We start from the raw sequence: 25,463 nt of genomic DNA, 5'->3' as shown, positions 1-25,463 counted from the left end.
CTGCACCCGCAGCCCCCAGACTCGAGAGAAAACGACCACGTGCGCAGCTACGACCATCAGGCGGCCCTTCTCCCTATCAAGTTGGTAGCTTGCCCACGAAGCCCCCCTGTGCCTTGCCTGCAGCACCTAAATGACCCCGGGGTGCCCTCACAGAGTTTAATTGGAAACTCAACTGCCTGTTGGCACTCTGCACCCAGATGCCCCTGTGGCGCTGAGGGTGTGGGATTAGTGCCTACTTGGGGCCCCTCCTGTGCTCCTTTAAACCCCCCCCCGGTCTGCCCTCCGACAACATGTGTACTTACCTGTAAGCAGACTGGAGTACCCCCTGTCTCCAAACCTGTACGTTTGTTACCTCAAACTGTATTTTATTTATCTCCCCCAGGAACTGTTGAAAATTGTACTGTCTCCTCTTTTAAAATAGCTTTTTGCCATTTAAAAAAAAAAACTGTATGTATTGTCAATTTGATTCAAAGTCCTGAACTTACCTATGCAAAGTACCTTTCATTTAATGTACTTACCTGCAAACTCCCCTAAATTTAGTATTTAAGTGCTTCCCTGAACCCAGCTTTTTAGATTCCTGAGGACCTCACAAGGACTGCTGAGATGACAACCCAATAGAGAAGAGGAGACAACTGGCCCATCTCCTGCGGTTCTAGAAATAAATTAACAAAAGATTTTTCTATATAAAATCCTATTGGTCTGGAGTTAAGTCATTGAGTGTGTTTCTTCTATTGCTTGTGTGCGTACAACAAATGCTTAACACTACCCTCTGATAAGCCTAACTGCTCAACCACACTACCACAAATAGAGCATTATTATTATTATCTATTTTTGCCTCTGTCAAGCCTCTGAGGAACCTCTGGACTCTGTGCACACTATCTCATTTTGATATAGTATATACAGAGCCATCTTCCTACAACGTCCCTTTGACGGAGGCCGGCCGGCCAGCCACGCAGGAAAACGTTGTCTTGTCGGTGGGCCCCAGACAGGCCCTTTGTGCAGCCTCTGCTGCACCCTGGAAGGACTCTAGCAGTGGATCCCATTGCATTGATATTACCCTTTTATGTAGTCTTCGATATTCTTCGCGTCGGATTGCTGCGCTTTCCGCCCTGCCCCAGTGTAACACCTCTTCAATCTAATGGGCAATTGGGAGGGGCCGGCGGCGACTTCCAATGCTGGGTCAGTAGTTGTTTTACCAAGAGTAAGGCTAAGTTTATAAACCGAGTGGTTAACTTAGAACCACGGGGACAGAAAAATAAGCCCAGTATGCATCGGTCCATTGTTTGCACTGATCCATGCCCATTAAGTTAGATGATCTTGTTTCTTTAGTTGAACAATGTAAGCGATGGGCATGCCACTAACTTGTACTAGGTCATCGTCCAATGCATGGCACCGAGGGCAATCTTGCGAGACTGTAGGTAACATCCCATTAAGCCTATGTGGTGTTAAGTATGCATGATGGAATACTGACAATCATATCACTTTCAATTGGGAATTACGAGAAATCTTTGTGGTGTTGCAAAAGAAAGGTGCATTCTTTACTTGAAAAAGCCCTATCCAAGTCTTTCTCATTTGGTTTTGAGGGGGTTCCAGTGAGGTCTTGAGGTTTGCCCGAAGTCCTCGTTACAACCTGCAGATCAGGTATCTACTTGTGTCCCATAGTGGGAGTACCTGTAATAATTTATGTATTACCAGCTCCATCCCATCCAGCGCCCAGCTCCTCCGCACATAGCCTATTGTACTTATGTGAATCAGAAATAGCATGTCCGGAAATCTGTGGGCCTTTACGAAGTCAGTGTCATTATTGTGCCTGCTTCAAACAAATCACCCAGTGACAACTCTCTCCCTATCTCCTAGGGATGCAGCATAACAGCCATTGGGGTACCCAGGGGAGTGGGTAGACTGCGCAACGGCACATTTGGGAATTAAGGGTTCAGAGAGTCAGTGTGCCGTATAGCCATTTTCCAGTAGGTAAAGCAGTGCGCAGCAGCAGGTTAGGGCCCTCAGTGGGCACCGGGGACCCAGGGCACAACCGGTGCAGCCACCTTTGATGAAGCATCTCAGTTCTGTAGCAGATTTCCTCTAGGTTGTGGCCTGCCAGCTACTATGCAAGCCACTGCAGTTGCCCCGCAATGCAATAAGCCTCGAAGTCTTGGTCATTCATACCTCCCCTGTCCATGGGGAGCTGTAACTTTTTGAGACTAACTCTATGGTGTCCATTGCCCTAGATCAGGCCTGCCAGCAATGTATACAGTATCTGGAACACTCTGGTGGGAATGGCCAGCAGCAGATTTACAAAATAATAAAATAGACTGGCCAATACCACCTTTTTTTGCCAATGCTATTCGACTGGGGACAAGAGTGGGAGTGTAGTCCAGAAGTTCACCTGTGATCGGAGCGCTGTTCTTGCTCGTAGAAGATTACCCTCCAGTGTGTATCTGTTCACAAATAATCTGGATGCCAAGATAATCAAATGAAGATGGTGCTACCTTAATATTAAAGGGCCCAAAGTGGATCGTTGGCTCTGTGTAGGTGGCATTAAAGGAAAGTGCATAGGATTTATCTGGAGCCCAGAGAGGGTGCCAAATCTGGACAACAACGCGGCTGTGCTACCATGATCGGCTCGTAAGTCGCCATAAACACAATATTGCTGCATAGAGCGATCAAGTGGATTGATGGGCCCAAACTGATGCCCCAATCCAGCACTCTCCTGCGATCATGCTGAGCCAGTGGTTCCACTGCTATTATAAACAGTAGTGGTGACAGTAGACATCCCTGTCGAGTCCCCCGTGATATAGAGTAGGTGGACAAGATAGGCTGCCCTGTCCCTGCATGTGCAGTTGGTTCTGTATGATAGTTGCACCCAATGAATGCATTCGCTGGCAGTTCAAACGCAGCGAGTACTGCTAGTATAAAGTTCCAGCTTAGTGTCACATGCCTGTCGAATGTCAAGCAACAGAGAACCGGAGTGTGAATAGCGTTCTTTAGCATTGTTCATGAGGTGGAATAGTCGACTTATGTTTAGGAAGGTAGTAATACGTGGAATGAAGCTGCTTTGGTCTGTATGCACTGCTTTGGTCTGTATGCAGTGTTTCAGGCAGTAAAGAAGAGAAAGTGTTTGGCTAGAATTTTGCTGAGGATCTGGTATTTAGTGTTCAATAACGATAAGGGTCTATACAATGATGTTTCAGCTGGGGGTTTATTAAGTTTTAGGAGAAATTTTACTAATGCTTGCGTTGTTGCCAAGGAGACCAATCTGCTTTCTAGCGAACTATTGCACAATTACTTGAGATGTGGGACTATCCATGTAGCAGAAGTAGAAACAAATTCTGCTATCAAGCTAGTGCCTTGATGGCCTCTCTTTTCTCAGTTTCTGAGACTGAGGGATTCTCTGGCTTGTATTTTGGGCAACTTATTCGGGGTTGTGAACTCCTTCAGGTCTGCTGGGTCGGTGGGGTTGGTCTGGTTTTATCAGTCTGGCCAGCAGTGTGTCTGGTTTATCTGCCTCGGCATGTATCTTGTGGGTGAAAGCCACATAATCTGACTCTGAGAAGCTCAAGTAATTCTGCACAATCTATTTGAGCGGACTGTAGACAAGTTTCGCCATCCTCTCTACGCGCTGAAGCATGTTCTAATGTTCAAGCTCCCGCAGTGATTCTAAACTTGCTCCCACCAATGTGTTGATGGATGTTCCACGTATCACCACTTTAAAGGCCTCCCATTCAATAATGGTGAGATCACGGTACCAGTGTTTTCTTGAACTTGTGTCTCAATAGTGGTGGTTGTGCTTTCCCGGAAAGCTGCGTCTTTTAGTAGTGTTGATTGAAGACGCCAGGTTGGGTTTGGCGCCTGGCCCCAGGTTGGGGGGTAACCTGCAATGGGTTGTTAACAGAGTATTTTACTTAAGTATGTACCATGTGTAATATGTGATTGTAGTTGGGATGTACAAAGAAATCTGCCTGTGCGGGAATGTAGCGCAAGGGGTGTGAATAAAATGAGTATTCTCTTAAATACATGTTGCTGGTGTGCCAGACGCCTGCAAGTTCCCAGTTTGTTACCCATTGCTGTAGTGCCTTAGCCTGATGTGTTGGGGCAGATGATGGTAGAGGGTGTGTGAGTGATCCAGATGTACATCTAGTCATGCGTTGGAATCCCCTCCCAGTACCCATGGAAGGTGCACATATTCGGATAGTATTGTTGAAAGGTGGGAGAAATACCTATCTTCTTGATTTGGTGCATACCGGCATCCAAGCACTGCAGGCTTCCCATCTAAGGCACCCCGTAAAAGCATATAGTGACCTTGTGCATCGATTTTTGGAGTTGTGCTCTTGCGGAAGGACCCACGGTCCAAGCTTGCACCCATAATGCTGCTGCCCTGGAATATGAGGAGTAGGTGGTGTAAAAGAGTTCCCTCAATCTTTTGCATAATTTTTGGGCCTCTGTGTCAGTGAGATGTGTCTCCTGTAAGTGATGTGAATGCAGCGTCTGTGCAGTTGTTGTAGCACTCTGTGCCGTTTATGCAAGGACCCTTGCCCACGGACATTCCAAGTGAGTAGATTGTAAGAGTTAGGAATAGTGGCCATTTTATGGTGGATGTACTCTGCGGCTTAGGGCGACCAACTCTTGAAAGTGTTTTCCCCATGTCACATTCATTGAGGATGGATTCAAAACTATACATGATACCCCAAAATACTCGGTCCATGGAGGAACATTCATTTGACCATTTAACCTTCGTAACCAAAACAACTAAACTTAACCAAGGGCCTACGCCAGCTTGGTGCATTGTCTGATTTTCCAGATGATTAGCGCTATGGTGAGGTCACAGGTGGGTGCACTGTTGGGCACCAACCGAGGGCCCTACTGTGAGGATTAAGTAGTGGCCTTGGCATGGATAAGCTGGATTGAGACAAAATGTGCCTAGGTAACTGTACCTTGTGTGCCTAGGCTAAGACTTTGCTCATGCTACACTTCATAATTATTGATATATGCATTTCTGAAGAAGATCCCGGTGTCCCCTAGGTATGTCGCCATGGAGGGGGAGGACCCCCTCGGGTATCCCAGGAGTGTGTCAGTGTAGGCCCCAGATGGAGCCATCATACCTCACGGTTGTCACATATCTGTGACTGGTGTCCTTACAGTTCCTTAGCTGTCCGTGGTGTAATCCCCAGGAACTGTGCCATGCTGCCCTCTGTGTCTGTATCTGAGGAAGTGCACTGGGAGAAGCCAGAACTGGAGCGGTGGTAGGTAGATCTCAGCGCAGTGGTCGATCGGATTGCCTTCCGTTGGCACTCCAGGGCCTGTCATTGAGTTGGCGCCCCTGCCTTGTGCTCTTATACCTATGCCGCTGTGTCCTTTCTGGTGCGACCGCTGGGTGCCCGGAGTGAAGATCTGCGCCTGAGAGTCCCTCTGGTAGCCAGGATAGTGGACATCCAGACTATCCCGGACCCCCTCTGCAGTGCCAAAGAAGTGCCTGCTTTGTTCATGGTTGACTTTCAACTTAGCCAGGAACATTAAAGCATAGGTGAGGCCAAAGGCACGCAGCCGACGAATCTCTGCTTCATGCGACGCTCTCTGGCGCTGAACAGCCAAGGAGAAGTTGTAAAATATTGAGGCTTTGGGTCCTTCAAAAAACAATGGCACATTGTCTCGGTTTGATTCTAAGAGTTGATCTTGATTTCTGAAGTTGAGTATTCGCGCAAAAATAGATCTGGGGGATCCTGGGATTGGCTTCCTTGTTAGCCTGTTGAGGCCACCCTGGATCGGAGCCTAGTCTCTATAGATGTTGTTGGTTGTGTGCCCTAGGGCACCCTCTGGCACAACCACTATGCAGATATTATTCCAGCGTGCCTGCCCCTCTGTGTGGGCCTGGAACTGCCCCCACTTGCCGACCTGTTTGCAGCAGTTATGTTGCTTGTGTTCCGCCTGTATGGGCGCTAATGTGGCTATTGCCTGTTTGGTGGTTTGACTGGTCTACTAACTTACGATGGTCCTCTGTCATCTGGCGGAATGTCAGTGGCTATGATGCCTAGTTGTTGCTCCAGGGCCACCCTAAGTTAGGGATTTCTTGCAGTAGCGTGTCCCGTTTGTCCATGGAGGGATGCTGCTATGGTTGGGGGGGCACATAATCCATGGGGGTCAGCGCTGAAGAGCCTTCCGATGGAGGGGCGCAAGAGCAAGAATGCTTGTCCATTTTGGGCAGTCTCTGTTTAGTGCGCCCCATTGTTGTTTCGCTTGGTCAACACCTCTTTTCTCTGTTCCCCCGTCTGTCAGGGGTGTTAAAGGTGGGAAGGGCAGCTGGAGTGCCAGTCGGCACAGCTTCTCTTAGTATGGCTGGCGTTCAACTTTTAACCCCCTCGGAGGGTAGGGGGAGTCAGTTGCACTGTTAGCTTTGTCTGTACGTCTTGATATTTAAAATAGTGGATGAAATTACTATGCTAGGATGCAGTGTGCAGTTATTGTGTGGAGTTTTTATACTGTAGTAGGTTTACAGTGACCCAGTCCCATTGGCTGCACCACACTCCTGCCTCGTGGGCCTTCTCGCTGCATCTCCTACCTAGGCGTGGCCACCCTCGTGAGCGGGCCTGTTAGGCTGCACAAGCCGCTCCAGCGATCGGGGATATCCCACTTAAGTTGCAGTGTGTATGAAAGGACCCCTTTTGGCACGGTTGTTGTCCCGTCAGCCCCCCCCAATTTGCCTGATAATGATGCTGACTTGACTGAGTGTGCTAGGATCCTTCTAACCAGGCCCCAGCACCAGTGTTCTTTCCTAAAACTGTACCATTGTTCCCACACTTTGAACACCCCTGGCACACAGCTAAGTTCCTTGTAAAAGGTACCCATGGTTCCAAAGGCCCTGTGGCCAGGGAAGGTCCCCAAGGGCTACAGCATGTATTATGCCACCCTAGGGGACCCCTCACCAAGCACATGCACACTGTCATTACAGCTTATGTATCTTGGTGGGGAGAAAAAGACAAAGGCATCATGGCACCCCTTTTGCCATGCCCACAAACCACTGTCTCTGGCATAGGTACGTCACCCCTCTGGCAGGCCTTACAGCCCTAAGGCAGGGTGCACTATACCACAGGTGAGTGCATACACTGTCGGAGCGTATTGCTCATGCAGCGAAGTCCATTCTTAGACATTGTAAGTGCAATGTGGCCATATTAAGTACATGGGGTGGGTGTTTGTTATTACGAACTCCACAGCTCTATGATGACTTTACTGAAGTCTTGGACGTTTGGTATCAAACGTCTCAGCACAATAAACCCACATTAATGCCAGTGTTGGATTTATTTAAACATGCACCCAGAGGGCATCTTAGAGATGCCCCCTATATTTCAGCCAAACATCTAGTGCAGGGCTGACCGGTCTGTGCCTGTCTGGCACTTCCAGACAAGTCTCTGAGGCCAGAAACAAAGACTGCACCCCCCACCCGCCCCAAAGGCACGAACACTTGGCGGTGATCCTTAAATGCTCAGGCCTCCTGTTACAGTGCCCCAGGGCACTCCAGCCAGTGGAGATGCCCATCCCCGGACAAAGCCCCACTTTTGGCAGCAAATCCGATTATAAAATTATGTAAAACAGAGAGGAGTGACCAAACCAGTTTGGACCTCCCCTAAGGTGTCCAGAGCTGAGGTGACTCTGTCCCATCAAAATCCTCCATCTTGTTTTGGAGGACAGAGACCAATTGGTTTAGGAATGTGCCCCTCTCCCCAAAGGGAAGGGGGCACAGGAAAGGTGTAGCCACCCACCGGGGCAGTAGCCAGTGGCTATTGTCCTCTGACTCTGTAATGCCCCTAAATCTAGTATTTAGGGGCACCCCTGAGCCTAGCTCACCAGATTCCTGGTGACCTTAAGAAGACAAGAAGAAAGAAGGACTACTATGCTGACCCTCAGGAGAGAAGACTGCAGACACCAACTGATTTGGCTCCAGCCCTACCTGCCTGTCTACAGCTTCTGAACCCCCTGTTACAAAAGGTGACACATCCTGTAGTACCAGCAACCTCTTCAAAACCCCAAAAGGACTGCCTGCCAACCAGAGGGCCAGGTTCTCCTGAAGACATAGATCTCCTGAGGACAGTGGCCCTGTCCACAAAAACTCCAGCAAAGGTCTCCAGAACCACCCTGGATCTGCGAGCCCTGCCCACTCTGCACCCAACCTGCACTGCTCATGCCCAGGTGGCCCACTGGCCTAGAGCAGGTCCCTGGGTGATTCCGACCAAGAGTACACCCTGAGCTGACCCCTCCTGACCAACACAAGGACGCATGCAGGCTAAATCCAGAGCACCCCCCGCCAGTGAAGGATACGGGCAAAGATACCCAACGCCAAAAGGTACCCTGCACTAGCAGACTCCTGGCCTGTTGGGGGGGAAATTATTCCAACCTCTGGTGCTGCAATGTGCAGAAGGCAGTTCTCCTCTACGTCCAGCCTGTGGTTTCTCTAAACTGACCTGGACCCAGCCTGCAGCCTACTTGTGACCCTCGGGTCCCCCCATTCAAAAAGCATTAGGAGACTGATGCAGAGTCTTCACCCTGTACCTGACCTGCCTTGTGCCACTGTGGATGTGGGTTTGCTGCAGAACTGCTCCCACCTCCCCCTCAGCCCAGGCGCTCTGGGTTTGCATGGTCACCACCTTGGGTGGTTGGACACGCCCCCAATAATGGTACACTTAGTGGTGGTAACAAAACATTTCAGTTACTGCCCAACTTCATGTACATATATTCACTTTCAAATACAGTATAATATTCAAGCTTAGGAAGCATTTAATTAAAACACCAGGTGCTATTATATAGTCCACAACTATTTTAAAAACCATATGGAATTTGAGATTCTGTAGAACCAAATATATCATAGGACATTTTTCCAAACAATTCCATCAAGAACTGGAACAGCAAAAGTGTTCATGAGGGACAGGTCTCTTTGCAGTTTGTGGGAAGACAAATGAGGCTTCAATACTTCATCTGCCAGTTCAACAGCAGACCTTCAGGAACATAATGGCCATTTATAATCAAGAACAAAACTGTTGCAAATCCAGTCCACAAGAAGAGAGCAATGAAGGCAAGTATAATCTACAAATAGGAACATGGATGGATCAGATAAGTGCCTTTAATCCAATGAAGAAATGTACGTATACCATGAAAGAAGTAGTAGTGGCATCTGAAGGGAAGTCATCAATGGCGATAAAGTACCTAGTAGCAGTCTATGTGAAAACAGGTGCCGAAGCAGGTGAGAAAATTAGTAGACACCGCCAAAGGTGCTTGACACCTCCAATACGTTGAGAAGTGGTTAAAAAAAAATTGTAGACCTACATCTAGTATGTTTTTTTGTATTTGCAGCGGCATCTGGAATCGAGAAAAGTTCATTCTCTGCCCTCCCCAACCAAGCTGAAACAACATCGGTAGTGTTCAACAGTTGAAGAGGTATTGCCTGTTGGTAGTAAGCGCGGATAAGGAATTATGCAGAAGTCCTTGGTCTACTTTTGACTATTGGCCACATGATTCAATTTTATTTGATCAGTGAAGACAAAGAGCTTGTATTTGCATCCAGCAAGTGGTGACAAAATCACAACTATGGTACCTTAAATTCCAGGAACTGGCACCAGTGCACGGTTTGATGGGCCAGATTCTTCCTTCACTACAGCCTTTTCTCAAGCTAGATCCCCCAACCTTTGGAATCTACCCAGTAGATGCTGGTTGTACCTTTACTCATTCAGTGGTGGCATGCATGGTGGAACACTCATCTAGGAAGACTTGGAGTTCCTGTGAGATGTTCATTTATGTCTAAGGGTGCTTCTGCCGCCACTGTGCCAAGACCATCAAGATCTGGGACATACATCAGGCTGCCAAATTCTACTTCATAAGGGGTTCGGCCACCCAAGATATTCTAGGCAGTTTTATTGCTCTCTCAACTCAGTAAAGGTGGTGAATCCAACTGTGACCGGAACCTAATAATCTAGCTTTTAAGGATTGCTTTAAGTCCAATATTTTCCTAACTAATAAATTTCCCTCCGGATAGTAGGGTGATGAATACTTTAAAGCCACACTCGGGTTCCCATGGTGTCCCTGTATGCTTTAGAGGCCAATACATGGGCCTGGTCCGAGTGGAATGCAGCTACTGCAAATGTCTTGTTGAAGACTTGCAAATCTTTACTAGCAGTGTAAGCGTCAGCCGATTGCTGTGGCGCACCCAGAGGAATCTGGAGCAAGAAACTACTGCAAGTATTTAAATGCACCATCCAAATTCAGGGGGCGCAGAGGTCCAGATATACACACTGTAGAGGATTGTTTGAAGCTGGGATGGGAATGGTGAAACTTTTAATTTGTTGGAAAATGCCACAACTAAGGGCATACTGCTTTGTCTGTTTTTACAGACCATGCTACCAGCAGTGCTTTTGTAACAGAAACTGCACCCACCACTGTGACCCAGAGCTGAGCTTGGTGTCTAGATACTGCCGGGTGGATGGCAGTGCAGTGCGGGGGGCAGAGACCGGACCAACTGAAGCGTATGCCAAGGTCCAGGCAGCACCTGGAGGAGAGCGTGGAAGAAGAACCCCCGACTGAGAGGACGTACATAGGAGGTGGACGAGGCGGTCTGCGCGTGCATGCGCGTGTAGCACTCCGGTCAACCCTGCCAGCTGAATGGGCCGTGGAACGCTGAAGACCCGGGTAGGAGCGCAGAACGAGTGCGAAGGAGAAAGGGCGGGCGCCCGGAGCATGGGGGCTTCTGAAGAGCGGTGGTCTGCGCTGGCGCAGGGGGCCTGGTTGCCGTGGCGGGAGTGCCGGCGTGAACACATGAAAGACACAGGATAAGAACAGGAGCAGGTGAGGAGCCACGGCTGGACCGCCTGCTGTGGCCAAGCAGAGTGGAGGTGAGCGGGGCTTGCTTACCCAGGGAGCTGGTCCAATCCAGACAGGAGGAAGATGGCAGTTTGGGAGCAGGGCTTCGGGTGGAGTGGAACAGGAACCAACTGAAGTTGGTGCGGTGGGTTGCCTGTCCTGATCGCCCTGCGCACTAAGGCCGCCACTGCATATTTGAAAAAAGCATGTTGCCCTGGGCCGCTCGTCCACCGAATTGCAAGCTGCCAAAGACATCAGTACAAACGGGACCGCAGGGCGATGAGTGGCCTGAGACAACAGAGGGACGGTGGTCCAGATAGAGCCCTTACGGAACCGCAGATTATCAGGAATGGCGTCCTAGAGACACAGCAAGAAACAAGGCTCTCTTAAAGACATCTTCAATAAAACCCCGGTCAAAAAAGGAGTGCAGTCTGGGATCCCGGAGATGGAGGGTGGGGAGGCAGCTGGGACGGACCCTCGGATGGCGATGGAGCACCACTGACGAAAGCATTCATGGAACAACTCCTTTGGGTCTGTCCATGAAGATTTTGCTACACTGAAGCAGGAAATAGCAGCGGATGTTAAAGAACTTAAGAGAGAGAGGTGGTCCACGGAAGATAACATGTGGATATGCTGAAACAGACACATGACGCGCGAGAGGATGAACTGGACTGTCAAGAGAACTCCTCACCCTACATGACAAGAATTGCAGTATCAAGTAGAGGACCTAGAGAACAGATCGCATCGCTCTAACATCCGAATAAAAGGAGTACCAGCAAAGGCAGGGCCTGTAGCCTTGGAGGATATTGTGGGGCGTCTTTTGCCACGTGGCTCCAGCACTGAAAGAGCAGAACATCGTGCTTGACAGAACACACAGAGCTGGCCGTCTTGCTCATACACCAGGCCAGGCTTAGGACATACTAACCTGTCTACATTATTATAAACAGCGAGAGGCTATAATGGCAGCTGCCCGCGACACAGCTTCAATTGAGTTTGAGGGCCAATGGATCGGCTTGTTTCAGGACTTATTGATGCTAACGCTGCAGCGGCGTAGAGTGCTCCTGACTGTGATGGACCGCCTCAGAGAGAAAGGTATTCCATTTAAATTGGGCCGTCCCTTTCGACTTCATTTTACCTGGCAAAATGAAACCCTGCATCTTCCAGTGTGCGGATGCTAAGAGCCTGGATAGGATGCCTCCACACCTTGGTGACCATGCTCAGCAATCAGCTTTCAAGGGATCACTGCTAGAACTAGGTGGGGTATGCCCGAAATCACACACCTGACTGCATAAACCGCATAAACCTACATCAGCTGAGAGCCAAAAGGAGAGGGTGGCACTGCCGAGACAGCGTATCAGAAGCGGGCTCAGACCATTGAAATTAATTGGCTCGCTGATCATAAGATGAAGCTCATTGGACAACCTCAGTCCGCGAGACGGTACAGGCAAAGAGACTATAGCCTGAGCCAACAGGTTGGCAGAGCTCCTACCCGTGGGAGTAGTGGTCGAACTCCCGACGGACTGATCAGGCACAAACCCCTAAACTTGTTATTGACTGTTCCCAGGTGGGGAACGCAGTTCCTGGTTTATCCCAGGTTGAATTATTTTTTTTTTTTTCCATCTTCCCACATAGACCTAGAGGGGGTGGCACCTTCTTTCCTCATCATTCCTGGGCACGTGCGTAGGGACACTTTCATACTGCACCAGTCATACAACATACAGCGCAGCGACATTTGTCTACCTCCCAAATGATAACGTTGTTAGTTGTGGGGGAGGAGGTGGAGGTCCGCCGCCGGTCCGCTGTACCGCGATGTTCTGCCTGGAGACCACTGAACACACCTTCCCCCGTAGGTCGTTCCACCTCTTCCGGATGTCCTCCCGATTTCTTGGATGCTGTCCCACAGTGTTGACCCTGTCGACAATTCTTCGCCATAGCTCCATCTTCCTGGCTATGGAGGTGTGCTGCACCTGTGCTACAAATAGCTGTGGCTTTACCCGTAGGATTTCCTCCACCATGACCTTGAGCTCCTCCTCGGAAAACCTGGGGAGTCTTTGGCGTGACATGGGGTGGTGTAGGTGATGTGTGGGGTGGTGTATATGTTGATGGGTGTGGTGATGTGTGGTGGTGTGGGGTGTTTTGAGCGTGGAAGTTGTATGGGTGATGGTGTTGTGTGTCTCTGTGTGGTGGGGTTGTCTATTGCTGTGCTCTCTCTCTGGCCTGCGTCAATAATTTTTGGTCGTTGGGGTTTGTGGGTGATGTGGGTGTGTGTTTTATATTGTGTTGGGTGTGTAGGAGTGGGGTTTGTATGTGTATCAGGGTTGTGTATTTGGAATTGTCCAATGTGGCTGTGTTTTGGAGATGTGTGTGTATTTTGAGCGCGGCAGTGTGTACCGCCAATGGAATACCGCGGTTGAAAGACCGCTGCGTGGATTCGTGGTTCGTGATAGCATGGGCGTGTTTCTGTTGGCGTGGCGGTGGAGGAATTGTTTTCGCCAGTTTATCACTGACCTTTGGTCTGGCGGAGTTGTGTGGGTGTCTGAATTTCGGCGGATTCCGTGCTGTGGGTCATAATAGCTGTGGCAGAATTCCGTGGTCGCGGCGGTGTATTGGCGGTCTTCTGCACGGCGGTAAGCGGCTTTTACCGCCAATGTTGTAATGACCCCCTAAGTGATTTGTTGATAATCATTTGATGTTGGGTGAAACGCCAAGGCTCGAACTTCAATCTCCAGATTCCAAGGTCGGCAGCTTTAGCTGCTGCCTCCTCATCACCTAGCTTTCCCTTCTTCCACTTTAATTTACCTCCCTTTAGTTCACCCTGGTTTCTCCTGCTAGATTTTCAGTACATACCTCTCTGTTTGTGTTAGTCTGTGCTGGCTGGTGTACCACTTGTCAGTGAAGACAAATTGCCCTTACTATGTAAAAGCAACTGCTGGAAGAAAAATCGATCTCCTCTGAAGATTGTCAGTGACATAAATAAAATGTTGCTTACGTGCCATGTTGTGAATAGAATATGATTTACTTTAAATTTAGAAACATAAGAAGTTGGGTTACAAAACTGTACCTGTGTGGGAATATTCTGGAAATTTACTGGGACAAACAACTACTACGATTACTAATTAATTATGTCCATGGACTTGAATTACCTTTGGGTACTCATGCCACTGACCTTGTTCCCCCTTGTCTCATAGGTCAGGAGTGAAGTGGCAGAAAAATGAAGCAAACTAGGCTCTTGGAGCCATGTTTACATTTTGTAGCTTCCCAAACATTGTCCTTCCCCTAGCATCTCTGCAAGGGGCTTTAAGGAGCTAAAGGAAATCCCTGTAACCTAAAGGTGCATGATAAAACTCCTGCTAATTGGGATATTTTTTCGAGAATTGTTTGTGATTATATCATCAGTCTTCTGCAGTTAGTTTCTTAGTACCAGAATTTGTGAACTTAAGTGTATTTCTGTCTTTTGAAAGGCTGATCTTCATTAACTCGAGTGATGCCATACCCACTGCAGTACACAGAGGAAGTGAAAAAGGTAAGCCATTAAGGAATTCTATTTAGAGAACTTTTGTCTCATCCTTGCAACTACTAATTTAGATACTAGGCATTCTACTCCTTTTGCCTATAGATGGTATGTTTTGGTTATCTAAAAGGTTGCCAACAGAGTTTTTATATTAGGAATGAATAAACTGTACAGGGTCCAGTGGACGCAACCCAAGCAACATTACTTCAAAATGAATTGATAGGGGTCCTTGCCAACCTGGTGTTTTTTGTGTTAGCCTGTGCTGGTTGCTGTTCCCTGACAAAGGCTCTGCTCTTTAGATTTGCCCACCAGTCCCAGCACCGTATAAAATGGTCAGAAGTGCTTTCTTTAGTGGTTAAAGTAGTCCAGTATCCGGCGGCCTTCAAACCAGTGCCGTCCCGGATGAGTCCTTCCTCACCTGACTTTCTAGAGATAACTTTGTGGCTCTGTTGGAGGTGCTGCCATGAACAGATCAGTTGACCGGTTTGGAGGCTTCTGGCAGAGTAGCCCAGACATGTTAACGAAGGAGAAACACAGGAAAAAACACTGCGCACCCTCCTACCCAAAGCACAAGAGCACCTAAGGTGCAGTGGAAAATGGTGAATTTATCTATTTGGTCATTCTGGCTAACACTGGGATATGCTAGTAAGCCAACCCTATTGGATCATGAAGTCTCAACCACATTTTGTGGCATGCTTCATCTGCAACCTCATCCCACCGTGGTAAGACAACACTACCAGGGGCACACTTGACCTCACTTCAGAGGCAGTTGTATGGCTGTATAAGGCTTGAGTCCATATGATTTATATAACTACCTTGGGGAAAACCTAAAAAATACCTTTATAGGAAGATACCCGAGGCATGGTGAAAGCAATATATTGGGATGACATTTGGTACAATGCCCCTGTCATCCTGTATAGAGCTAACATGTTTCATACCGCACTAGTGCCTGAAAATGGTCATGGGTATTCATCAGAGCTTTGAGAGGTTTGCTTCAAAAATGCTTTGTGTACCAATACGTGGTGAAAGGCACATTCAACTCCATGAGTATTCAATTAGAAACCTAATATGGGTGTATTCTAGCTTCATGAACTGGCTAGAGAATGACAACTGTTTATATATATATTGAAGGAGTTTGTCAATATTTTACCTATTTACACCTCCACAGCCACCTGTCATGGCCTCATCCAGTTATTTGTGTTATGGAAAAACATCCGCTCACGTTTGTCCTGGGAGTATTTGCTACAGGCGGATGAAGTTGCTGATGATGAAGCATGCCAGAAATTGCGGTTGGAGCTTCCTCATCCACTGAGGTTGCCTTAACATCATATCCTAAGGTTAGTCAGAGTGACCAAATAGATAATTTCCCCATTCCCCACCACATCTTTAGTGTTCTTGTGTTGGGAGTAGCACAGATTAATGCTGAAATCATTGGGGAAGTGAACAATGCTCAGAGCCTAGAGGAGGAATTGACCATTTTTAAAACCATAAGGGCAGCTAACTGGTGAATGATGAGGGTGGTGGAGCATAGAATGGAAGATTGAGTGCCTATTGCAGTAGGACCACAGATGGGGCCACCCATCTATCCCCCAGGGGGAATGAGCCAATGTTCTACTCTACCAAATTAACCCCAAACGAGTGACATGAGAAAATAATTTGTATGAATTATAATCTGAACTATGAAAATTTCAACAAAAGTACTTAATACTCCTAATTGACTGCATATATTGAAATAAATGCAGAGGGGGACTAAAACATGTTTTGTAAAAAAAAAAAAAAAAAAAAAAGAGAAATAAAATCCAGTTTATTACAAATGTGTATAAAAATTATTTAACACGCATCAATGAAAACAGAATAGCACATTGACCATTAACCAAACAATTAAAGACAGGCAATTTCATAACCAAACAAACCATGAGGAAATATTACTTATGCAACACAGAAAATGCAGCAAAAGTCATACACAAAAACATGATTATGATCGGATATATATTTGCCATTGTTTCATTGCTGCTAGGACTATCATCAGGACAGGTTTGCTAACTCAGTTAATAAGTTTCTCATTGCTGTGAAACGCAATAAATACATTAAAGCTATTCCCCAAAAAGAAAAAAAAATCTATATAGTGCAGTGTACAACAGTCAAACTTTTCAAAAGAAAATCAAATCATTGTAACCAGCAATATTTTAGTTAGGCTATTCCATTAGACTAAATATATATATATAGTCAATCTATGTTAAGTAACACACATTCATCCATAATACAATAATAGTGTATCTTTAGTACTATCCCTTATTGAAAATGACATTTGATTTGACTGATTATTCAAACCCCCATTCTACTGCAATCTATTGTGGAAAATTCGATTTTCAAGTGGTATATTCACATATTATCCAGAAATTGATTAGTATGTTTGGCCCTAGGTTTTTTCTATCTTAAATCTGTCCTACCATATTAATGAGTTATATCAGCGGTTCCCAACCTTTTGACTTCGGTGGATCCCCGGTTTACCATTACTGGAACCTAGGGACCCCCACTGAATCATGATCGGAATCCAGGGACCCCCCACTGAGTCACTACTGAAAGCTGTGGCCCCAATATGTTAAGATTATTTAACCTTCTAAGCAGTTGGGGACCCCCTGAGGAGGCTTCACATACCCCCCAGGGGTCCCCTGACCGTAGGTTGGGAACCACTGAGGTAGATCACAAATTCCTACCCTCCATGGTTGGAATTCATCTCCGGGCAGCAAACCAACCTTGTCTGCATTTGTTTTTAGGTCGAGTGTAAAGCGCATGGCGTCTTGTATACTTACTTCTGTGGGCTTAAAGCCATCTCCTTTGTTAATTTCAGTGTCATTTTAAAATCTTTGCTAGTGGTCAGTCATGCCTCTTTGTCCCTCCTTTTTCTCTTTGGAAGCCTCTGTTCTTTGGGGACTATTTTTCTGCTCCTGTGAGTCAATGTGCTTTCAATGCTGAGCACGGGGGCACTGTACACGCACCCTACTGCTTTACCCATAACGCTTAACATAACGCTTAAATCGCACTCCCCCACATCATATTCTTGCTTGTCCTGCCACCATATCACCCTCCTCATGCTGTCGCTTGCTAACTCCTGTGCCACTGGCCATTTGCTCCGTACCCCCTTGTTTTCTTTTTCCTCGCTGCTTTGCACTAAAGGTGGTATGTTTCTTCCTCTGCCTTGTTTTCAGGTATCTTGCTGTTTCTTTGCGATGTCTGTGGGGTCTTTATTTGTTTTGGCAATTTTATGTAGCACAAACTTGACACAAAGGTATTGATTGCTTTGTTTTTCTTACATTTTATAGAACGCAAAAGCGATACAAAAGTGGTATTACAGTGCTTTACATGAGCAACTTTTAGATTACACATTCATTTTGGTAGCAAGGGGAGATTGAGTGATTTGCCCAGAATCACAGGATGTTGAACTGGCGCCGAGACTCGAATCGTGTTCCCCAGCTATTAAGTTGGCCGCCCTGGCCCTTATGCCACATCCTCTCCCCTAGGGTTCTTTTGTAGTGAATCCTAGTTCGTTTTAATGGGATAATAGGAGTTAGCTTAGCCTCTGGCTCGCAGACTCGTGCCCCCGTCACCTAGTGACTTTTAACCTACTTAGCTTGCTCTGTCTTAGCCCATTTAATAATTTATTTCTTCTAAGATGGGTGCCTTGTTTATAGATAGGCCACTTGTTATGGGTAACATTATCAGTGTCACCGCGTCAAGATCAAGCACCAAAGACAAACAACAGTAGGTGTTCACACTTAGGGATTTTCCCTCTCTATACTTTCGAGGGATTGTTTATATTAATTGCCGTCCCAAGCATGTCTGTTATCTATTGTTTAGGAACACACCTACGTCAGGGGTCCTTGTAGATCTGTATAAATACATCACACTTTAGACAGATAATCAGAGTGATTCCGACCAGAGTGCATCGCTGATACCAATGCTGCAGTCGTCTTGACGCTGACCCAGTCTTCGTGTCCCTGCGAAGTCTGAGATAGAGACCTCATTCCAAGGTAACGAGGGTTGGGGGCTCTTCTCATGGACATGGCCTTGGCAGATTAGGATTAACAAACCCAGCTCTCCTTTAGGTAGGAGGTTAGGCCTTTCACATTAGGGTATTAGGGCATATTACATCTCATATCTTTTCTACGTATTGCAAGATGGTGGGGTCTTCACAATTCTGTTTCTTGCATTATTCATTATCCTAATCATTGCAGCCCATGCAACTTATCGCAAATTGCAGTTATGTTAAGTAAACACTATTGAAACTCTACTGCATCTTTGTCATTGCCTGTGTTTGTATGAAACATGATATATCTGTGAGAACGGGGTAATCTCCGTTTAACCATCACACTCCCTGAGATGTCCTATTCTCGAGTCCATGCGTAAGGGCTGCCATAAATCACCTTTTACTATTGTGTTTCTGGTGAGGTGCTGCTAGTGAGCTGGTAAGGTTGGGACAACAGTTGCGACTTGTTGTAGGAAAGGCGTAGTCGCCTACAAACACAAGAACTGTCATCCTTAAACCAGCAGTCTTGCTCAGAGCAAGAGTCCAAACTATGACATGGCGCCACCAACGATGGTGTTTAGGCACTAATTTACAGATACCCCGACTATCACTGTCTCACAGACAACAGGTACCCTAAGTACCATTATACGGAGACGTCCGTGGTCTTTGGGAGAATCCTCCTCAGCTGAAAAGGTAACACCTGATTAAGCTGTAAGTTGTTTGAGCTCGAACTCATAAAAGGACTTTATTACATATTTTTGGTGTTCCTTTTTTCTAAACAAATATGGCTGATGCAATTGACATTCCTGAAAATGCTAGACAAGCACTAACACAACATTTATTAACGCATGGCCTTACAAATGAGGGAGGGGATGTTACTCTGATAATAGAAGCTAATGAAGCATACCAAACAGAAACATTTTACTGTTGGGTCACCTTTCCTGAGGTTGACCAAAGAACGCACACATTCCACACATATGAAGTTGCAAACGTACCTTTACGGTACCAAGCATACCAGTATGATGAAGTATCGCTCACATACCAGGAGCATCAGAACTGGTTTGAAGGCGCCCTACCACATGTACTACGAAGAGTGAGGTTAGGTCCCTTACGTAATGATGGACCTACATGGCCTATGTTTGCCACATACACACCTCACCCAGGCATACAGGATATGCCACTAGCAGATCTACGAGTTTTATATAATGAATTAGTGGCATTTTATAGACTATTAGTCCAGTTTGTAATGCGAACATTGAACACAACACCAGCGCGTCCAGCACCGCCAGTAGCTGTTGGCTACTGGGATTAATCTGCAAACAGTGCATACTATTATGGGTAAAGTGCCCACGGAACGGGAAAAAATACCATTCTGGATTGCCCAGAGAACGAATCAGCTGGAAGCTGTGTTTCCCCATACGGGACCACAGGAAAAACATAGGTTGCTCACTATGGGCTTGCCTTTTGGGATGATTCCCTCGGTGGATGACTGTGCCACATGGGTTACAGTCTTCGCTGCCATGTATACTACCACACAGGGTACCCCGACACTTGGCAATTTACCGGAAGTGTTAAAACAAATACAAAATTAGCATGGGGCTTGTAGTGCTTTCCTCTTATTTAGTTTCTAAGCACTAACATAACACAACAGAAATGCACTTCTGAGGTCAAAGAAGACTTTTATTGTTATATGAATGACGAATTAGTAGCTTTCCAGTCCGCGTTAATCAAACAAAATATATCAGTTTGCAATATACACAGCAGGTTATATTTATAAGATATTGAATGCAAAGCAAAACAAATACTTCACCGTGTAGGAACTATTTACAGCTACATCTTTCTAAGGTCTGCAAGCTGATGACCCCTGTCAGCCGCGAGAAAGAGTTTCATCTACCCACACGGGATGCTGGCAGCTGGCGCCAAGCTCCAGCACGAGGTCCGGCATATTCGAATCTCACTCTCTGCAGCCTGTTACATTTGTTACAAAGGTGTGCCCCCTCCTCTCAGACCTGGGAAACTGAGCAAGCCTTTTGGAGACTGGCCAGGTCTCCAAGACTACTCCCGTTCCCAAGCTCAAGCGAAGGAAAAACTAGACCTGATAAGAGAGAGTACATGGGTATTGTCTACTGTGAGAGCAAAACATCTTGGTTCATCTGGTGCAAAAACACAGCTTGGAAAAATACAGCTTGGATTCTCAACTGCAATGTCTAACTCCACGTTAAAGGCAATGGGCAGCTAACCTAAATATCAAATGCAATGTCATGTTAAAGGCAATAGGCAGCTAACCTAAATATCAAATGCAATGTCTAGTGTCATGTCAAAGCCAATAGGCAGCTGAGCTGAATACAAAATGCAATGTATAATATCATGTCAAAGCCCATAGGCAGCTGAGCTGAATATAAAATGCAATGTATAATATCATGTCAAAGCCCATAGGCAGTTAAGCTGAAATACAAAATGCAATATATAATATCATGTCAAAGCCAATAGGCAGCGGAGCTGAATACAAAATGTAATATATGATATCATGTCAAAGCCAATAGGCAGCGGAGCTGAATACAAAGTGTAACATATGATATCATGTCAAAGCCAATAGGCAGAATATCTAATAGCATGTCAAAGTCAATAGGCAGCTAAACTGAATACATCATGTCAAAGTCAATAGGAATGCAATGTCAAAGCCAATAGGCGGCTAGACTGGATACAGCATGTCAAAGCCAATAGGCAGAATACAGAATGTAATGGCTAATGCAATGTCAAAGCCCATAGGCGGCTAAACTGAATACAGAAAGTAATGGCTAATGCCATGTCAAAGCCAATAGGCAGAATACAGACTAATGCAATGTCAAAGCCCATAGGCGGCTCAACTGAATACAGAACATACCATGTGCTACTGGTGAACATTGAGCAACTAATATGCGCAGTGGTGAAACACAAAGTCATTGGTCAAAACAAACTTTATCAAGTGGCAGTACATTCCGCCCTTTGACCAATGAATTTTTGTTTCACATATCTCTTGTTTCAAACAAAAACAAAAAAAAAACATCAGCACAAACAAAAAAAAACATTATCAGAATGATCAAAGCAATCCCTGTAAAGCAATAGAAGTGAATTAACACATTGATTTCATAACCTTTCCCATCAGATACATCTACATAGAAAAGACTGGGCAATTTTTATACTCTGAATGAGTCTCTAATTCAACAGTGTTAGCAATTTGATGTGGCATGAGTTCTGCTCATGTAAAGGTGCACGGTCCACCTGGAAGGTTTTCTGGAAGGTAAGCAAAAGTCAGAGTTCCATACGAGAAGGGAAAAAAAAAAAAAAACACAGCAAACAAGTTGAACTTGAACTGAAGGCGCAGTTTGCGCAAAATGGATCCATGGTGCTGGCACTTTACTCAGCCAGGTTCAGGTTGGGGGTTCGGTCCCTTCCCCGACCCCACACGCACACACCGGAAGGGGGACCACACAGCACACTCAGGGACAGTGGCGAAACGTGGTAGGATCTGCAAAAGAAACAAGTATGACTTTTCTTGCAAATAACATTTTTCATTTAAACTGCACCCTTCCTCTTTCTTTCCCTGTTTTATAATCAGCAGGACGTTTTTGGGGCCCTTTGTTATATTCTCTGCAGGTTCTGGAGGGTCACTTGGGGCTTCAGCCCACACATCAGCACTGAGGTTTTTATCTGCTGCGCCACAGCTTCCCTTTTCTTGCACTGCCAGAAGGGCTGGGGCAGACTCCTTCTTTACCAAACCTCCATTCACTGCATTTTTGCCAATTTGGGCCATTCTGTCTCCAATTTGTATGAATGAATCAGATTCTTTTCTAGGTATCAGCATAATTTCGATTTTTCCTTGGTAATTTGCAGCAATCACTTTCCCTAAAACCTGATCAATTTGCCATTTCTGTTCTGGTAACGTTCCTCTCCCCAACTGCTCTGTGACTGCTTGCATGACAGATTGCTTTTGTGCGTGCTGCACAGTTTTTATCAAATCTAGGGGAATGTGCATCTCTCTCATCTCTGCCCACCTGTAAGTGGCTTTTTCTCTCAGCTGTTCACATTTCTGGGGCACCCACTTAGCCATCCCCACTAAGGCAGAATTCTGGGTGAACACTTCTCTCTCTGAATTGTTCTCATTAACATCTGCAAGGTAATTGAACCAGTTAGGTACAAGCCATGTGGCTAAAACATTATCAAAGAACCAAAAATCAGCATAAAAATGACACATCTCACGTAGCTCTTGCTTTAAAATCTGACACACATTATACAACTCCATTCCTTCTCCTGTGCCAGAAAACAACATTTCAGTCAATGAATCATTAGTAAAACAAACATGCTTTTTATCTTCAGTAGACACGAATTCAAATGGTGCACACAATTTCATTGGTAATTCTTTTATCTGTGGTACTCTAGCCCTGTCTTGCAAGTACCAGATCCATTGTATGATCCTAGCTAGGGGCACTATTTTCTTCCCTTGTTCATGATTTAAATGTACATAAGTATTTCCTTCTTGCACTGCGCAGAAACCTAAAGTCTGCATTATTTCATTTGCCAAATCACAAGCGCGCAGCTGCATATTATTTTTCACAGTGACCATATATAAAAGTGTTAGGATTTCACTCAAATGAGGGCTATTCTTTTTCCAAAAATCAAACAAGCTAATGAAACTCGCGGTGTCTTGCTCTAAAATCCTTCGTTTTACTTGTGCATTTTGCAACGGTAACTCGTAAATCACATTCTGGTCTCTCTCCTCCGTGTTATCAGTTAAGGAATGCATTTTGTCTGCCAAAAACCCTGGCTCACACGGAAACTCAGTGCAGCTCGGAGCTGTCTTAACCCCCTCATTACTGGAATGGGACAAGAAAGATTCTTCAAAAACAGCCCTTTTATAACTTTCAGTCGGGCTAATTTGCTCACGTAAATTCCTATTTTCATGTTCCAACTTCCTACATTTCTCCTGCATTTCTCTGTAAGCAGATAAAGGTATCCAGACCTTTCTGTCATCATTACTTCCAAAACACACGTTTTCTACACATGCATTTTCTTCTGTAATTCCCCAAACAGAAAACAATTCACAGTTTTTCTTAGCACCATCAGGCAGTTCATCAACACATGTATTCTCAGACATGGTCTGCCGTGCTACTGTGATTCTCCAAACAGAAAACAATTTCTGTAATTCTCCAAACAACAAAAAACAATTACACTTTTAAAGTGTGCACTTAGAAATCTACTAACTCGTCAAACCCCTTCTTAATCACCTCTTAATGACCGACCCCACTCCTGGTACCAATTGTAGTGCTTTCCTCTTATTTAGTTTCTAAGCACTAACATAACACAACAGAAATGCACTTCTGAGGTCAAAGAAGACTTTTATTGTTGTTATATGAATGACGAATTAGTAGCTTTCCAGTCCGCGTTAATCAAACAAAATATATCAGTTTGCAATATACACAGCAGGTTATATTTATAAGATATTGAATGCAAAGCAAAACAAATACTTCACCGTGTAGGAACTATTTACAGCTACATCTTTCTAAGGTCTGCAAGCTGATGACCCCTGTCAGCCGCGAGAAAGAGTTTCATCTACCCACACGGGATGCTGGCAGCTGGCGCCAAGCTCCAGCACGAGGTCCGGCAGATTCGAATCTCACTCTCTGCAGCCTGTTACATTTATTACAAAGGTGTGCCCCCTCCTCTCAGACCTGGGAAACTGAGCAAGCCTTTTGGAGACTGGCCAGGTCTCCAAGACTACTCCCGTTCCCAAGCTCAAGCGAAGGAAAAACAATACCCATGTACTCTCTCTTATCAGGTCTAGTCTACTGTGAGAGCAAAACATCTTGGTTCATCTGGTGCAAAAACACAGCTTGGAAAAATACAGCTTGGATTCTCAACTGCAATGTCTAACTCCACGTTAAAGGCAATGGGCAGCTAACCTAAATATCAAATGCAATGTCATGTTAAAGGCAATAGGCAGCTAACCTAAATATCAAATGCAATGTCTAGTGTCATGTCAAAGCCAATAGGCAGCTGAGCTGAATACAAAATGCAATGTATAATATCATGTCAAAGCCCATAGGCAGCTGAGCTGAATATAAAATGCAATGTATAATATGTCAAAGCCCATAGGCAGTTAAGCTGAAATACAAAATGCAATATATAATATCATGTCAAAGCCAATAGGCAGCGGAGCTGAATACAAAATGTAATATATGATATCATGTCAAAGCCAATAGGCAGCGGAGCTGAATACAAAGTGTAACATATGATATCATGTCAAAGCCAATAGGCAGAATATCTAATAGCATGTCAAAGTCAATAGGCAGCTAAACTGAATACATCATGTCAAAGTCAATAGGAATGCAATGTCAAAGCCAATAGGCGGCTAGACTGGATACAGCATGTCAAAGCCAATAGGCAGAATACAGAATGTAATGGCTAATGCAATGTCAAAGCCCATAGGCGGCTAAACTGAATACAGAAAGTAATGGCTAATGCCATGTCAAAGCCAATAGGCAGAATACAGACTAATGCAATGTCAAAGCCCATAGGCGGCTCAACTGAATACAGAACATACCATGTGCTACTGGTGAACATTGAGCAACTAATATGCGCAGTGGTGAAACACAGTCATTGGTCAAAACAAACTTTATCAAGTGGCAGTACAGGGCTGCACCAGCCCTTGATTTAGGGATGAAATTAATGCGTAACTTTGACGCAGTATCCTCAATAATACTCAGTAATGTTAAGGGGAAGCGATAGCACTGGCAAGTCGCCAGCGTCTCCGGGAAACTCCACACCAGAAACAAGAGACAGCTACCGAAAATAATTTCTGATACCTATAATAGTATAGGACGAGATAGTTTGGGAGCCAAACCTTAAAAATTGGAGTTACAAGGTAGGGTACAAAGCAAGCATAAGAGGGCTCTAAGAAGCGCTGGGACAAAGGGCACAAAAGTGGAGCAAACTCCATCACTTCCTCCTCTCAGAACTCACTGGTGTCATGGCTTTGACAGTCCAGTCACAGCTACTGCGACCTTGCAAATGCCACTTCCAGAAATGCTGCCTAAAACAGCACTCAAAAAG

The 25,463-nt window shown here is 45.6% G+C and overlaps 1 protein-coding gene across 2 annotated transcripts in view; it reads left to right on the top strand.

The window, feature by feature from the left end:
• ANKRD31 (ankyrin repeat domain 31) overlaps positions 1 to 25,463 on the top strand; it is a 654,832-nt gene that overhangs the window by 56,990 nt on the left and 572,379 nt on the right. For both annotated transcript variants that reach the window (XM_069218867.1, XM_069218858.1), the window contains exon 2: positions 14,298 to 14,359. In XM_069218867.1, the coding sequence (XP_069074968.1) occupies positions 14,321 to 14,359 (39 nt within the window). In that variant the 5' untranslated portion in view covers positions 14,298 to 14,320. The remainder of the gene's footprint in view (positions 1 to 14,297; positions 14,360 to 25,463) is intronic.

Source organism: Pleurodeles waltl, chromosome 1_1 (assembly GCF_031143425.1).
Source record: "Pleurodeles waltl isolate 20211129_DDA chromosome 1_1, aPleWal1.hap1.20221129, whole genome shotgun sequence".
Classification (NCBI taxonomy): domain Eukaryota; kingdom Metazoa; phylum Chordata; class Amphibia; order Caudata; family Salamandridae; genus Pleurodeles; species Pleurodeles waltl.
This window is presented reverse-complemented; position numbering and strand designations above follow the sequence as displayed.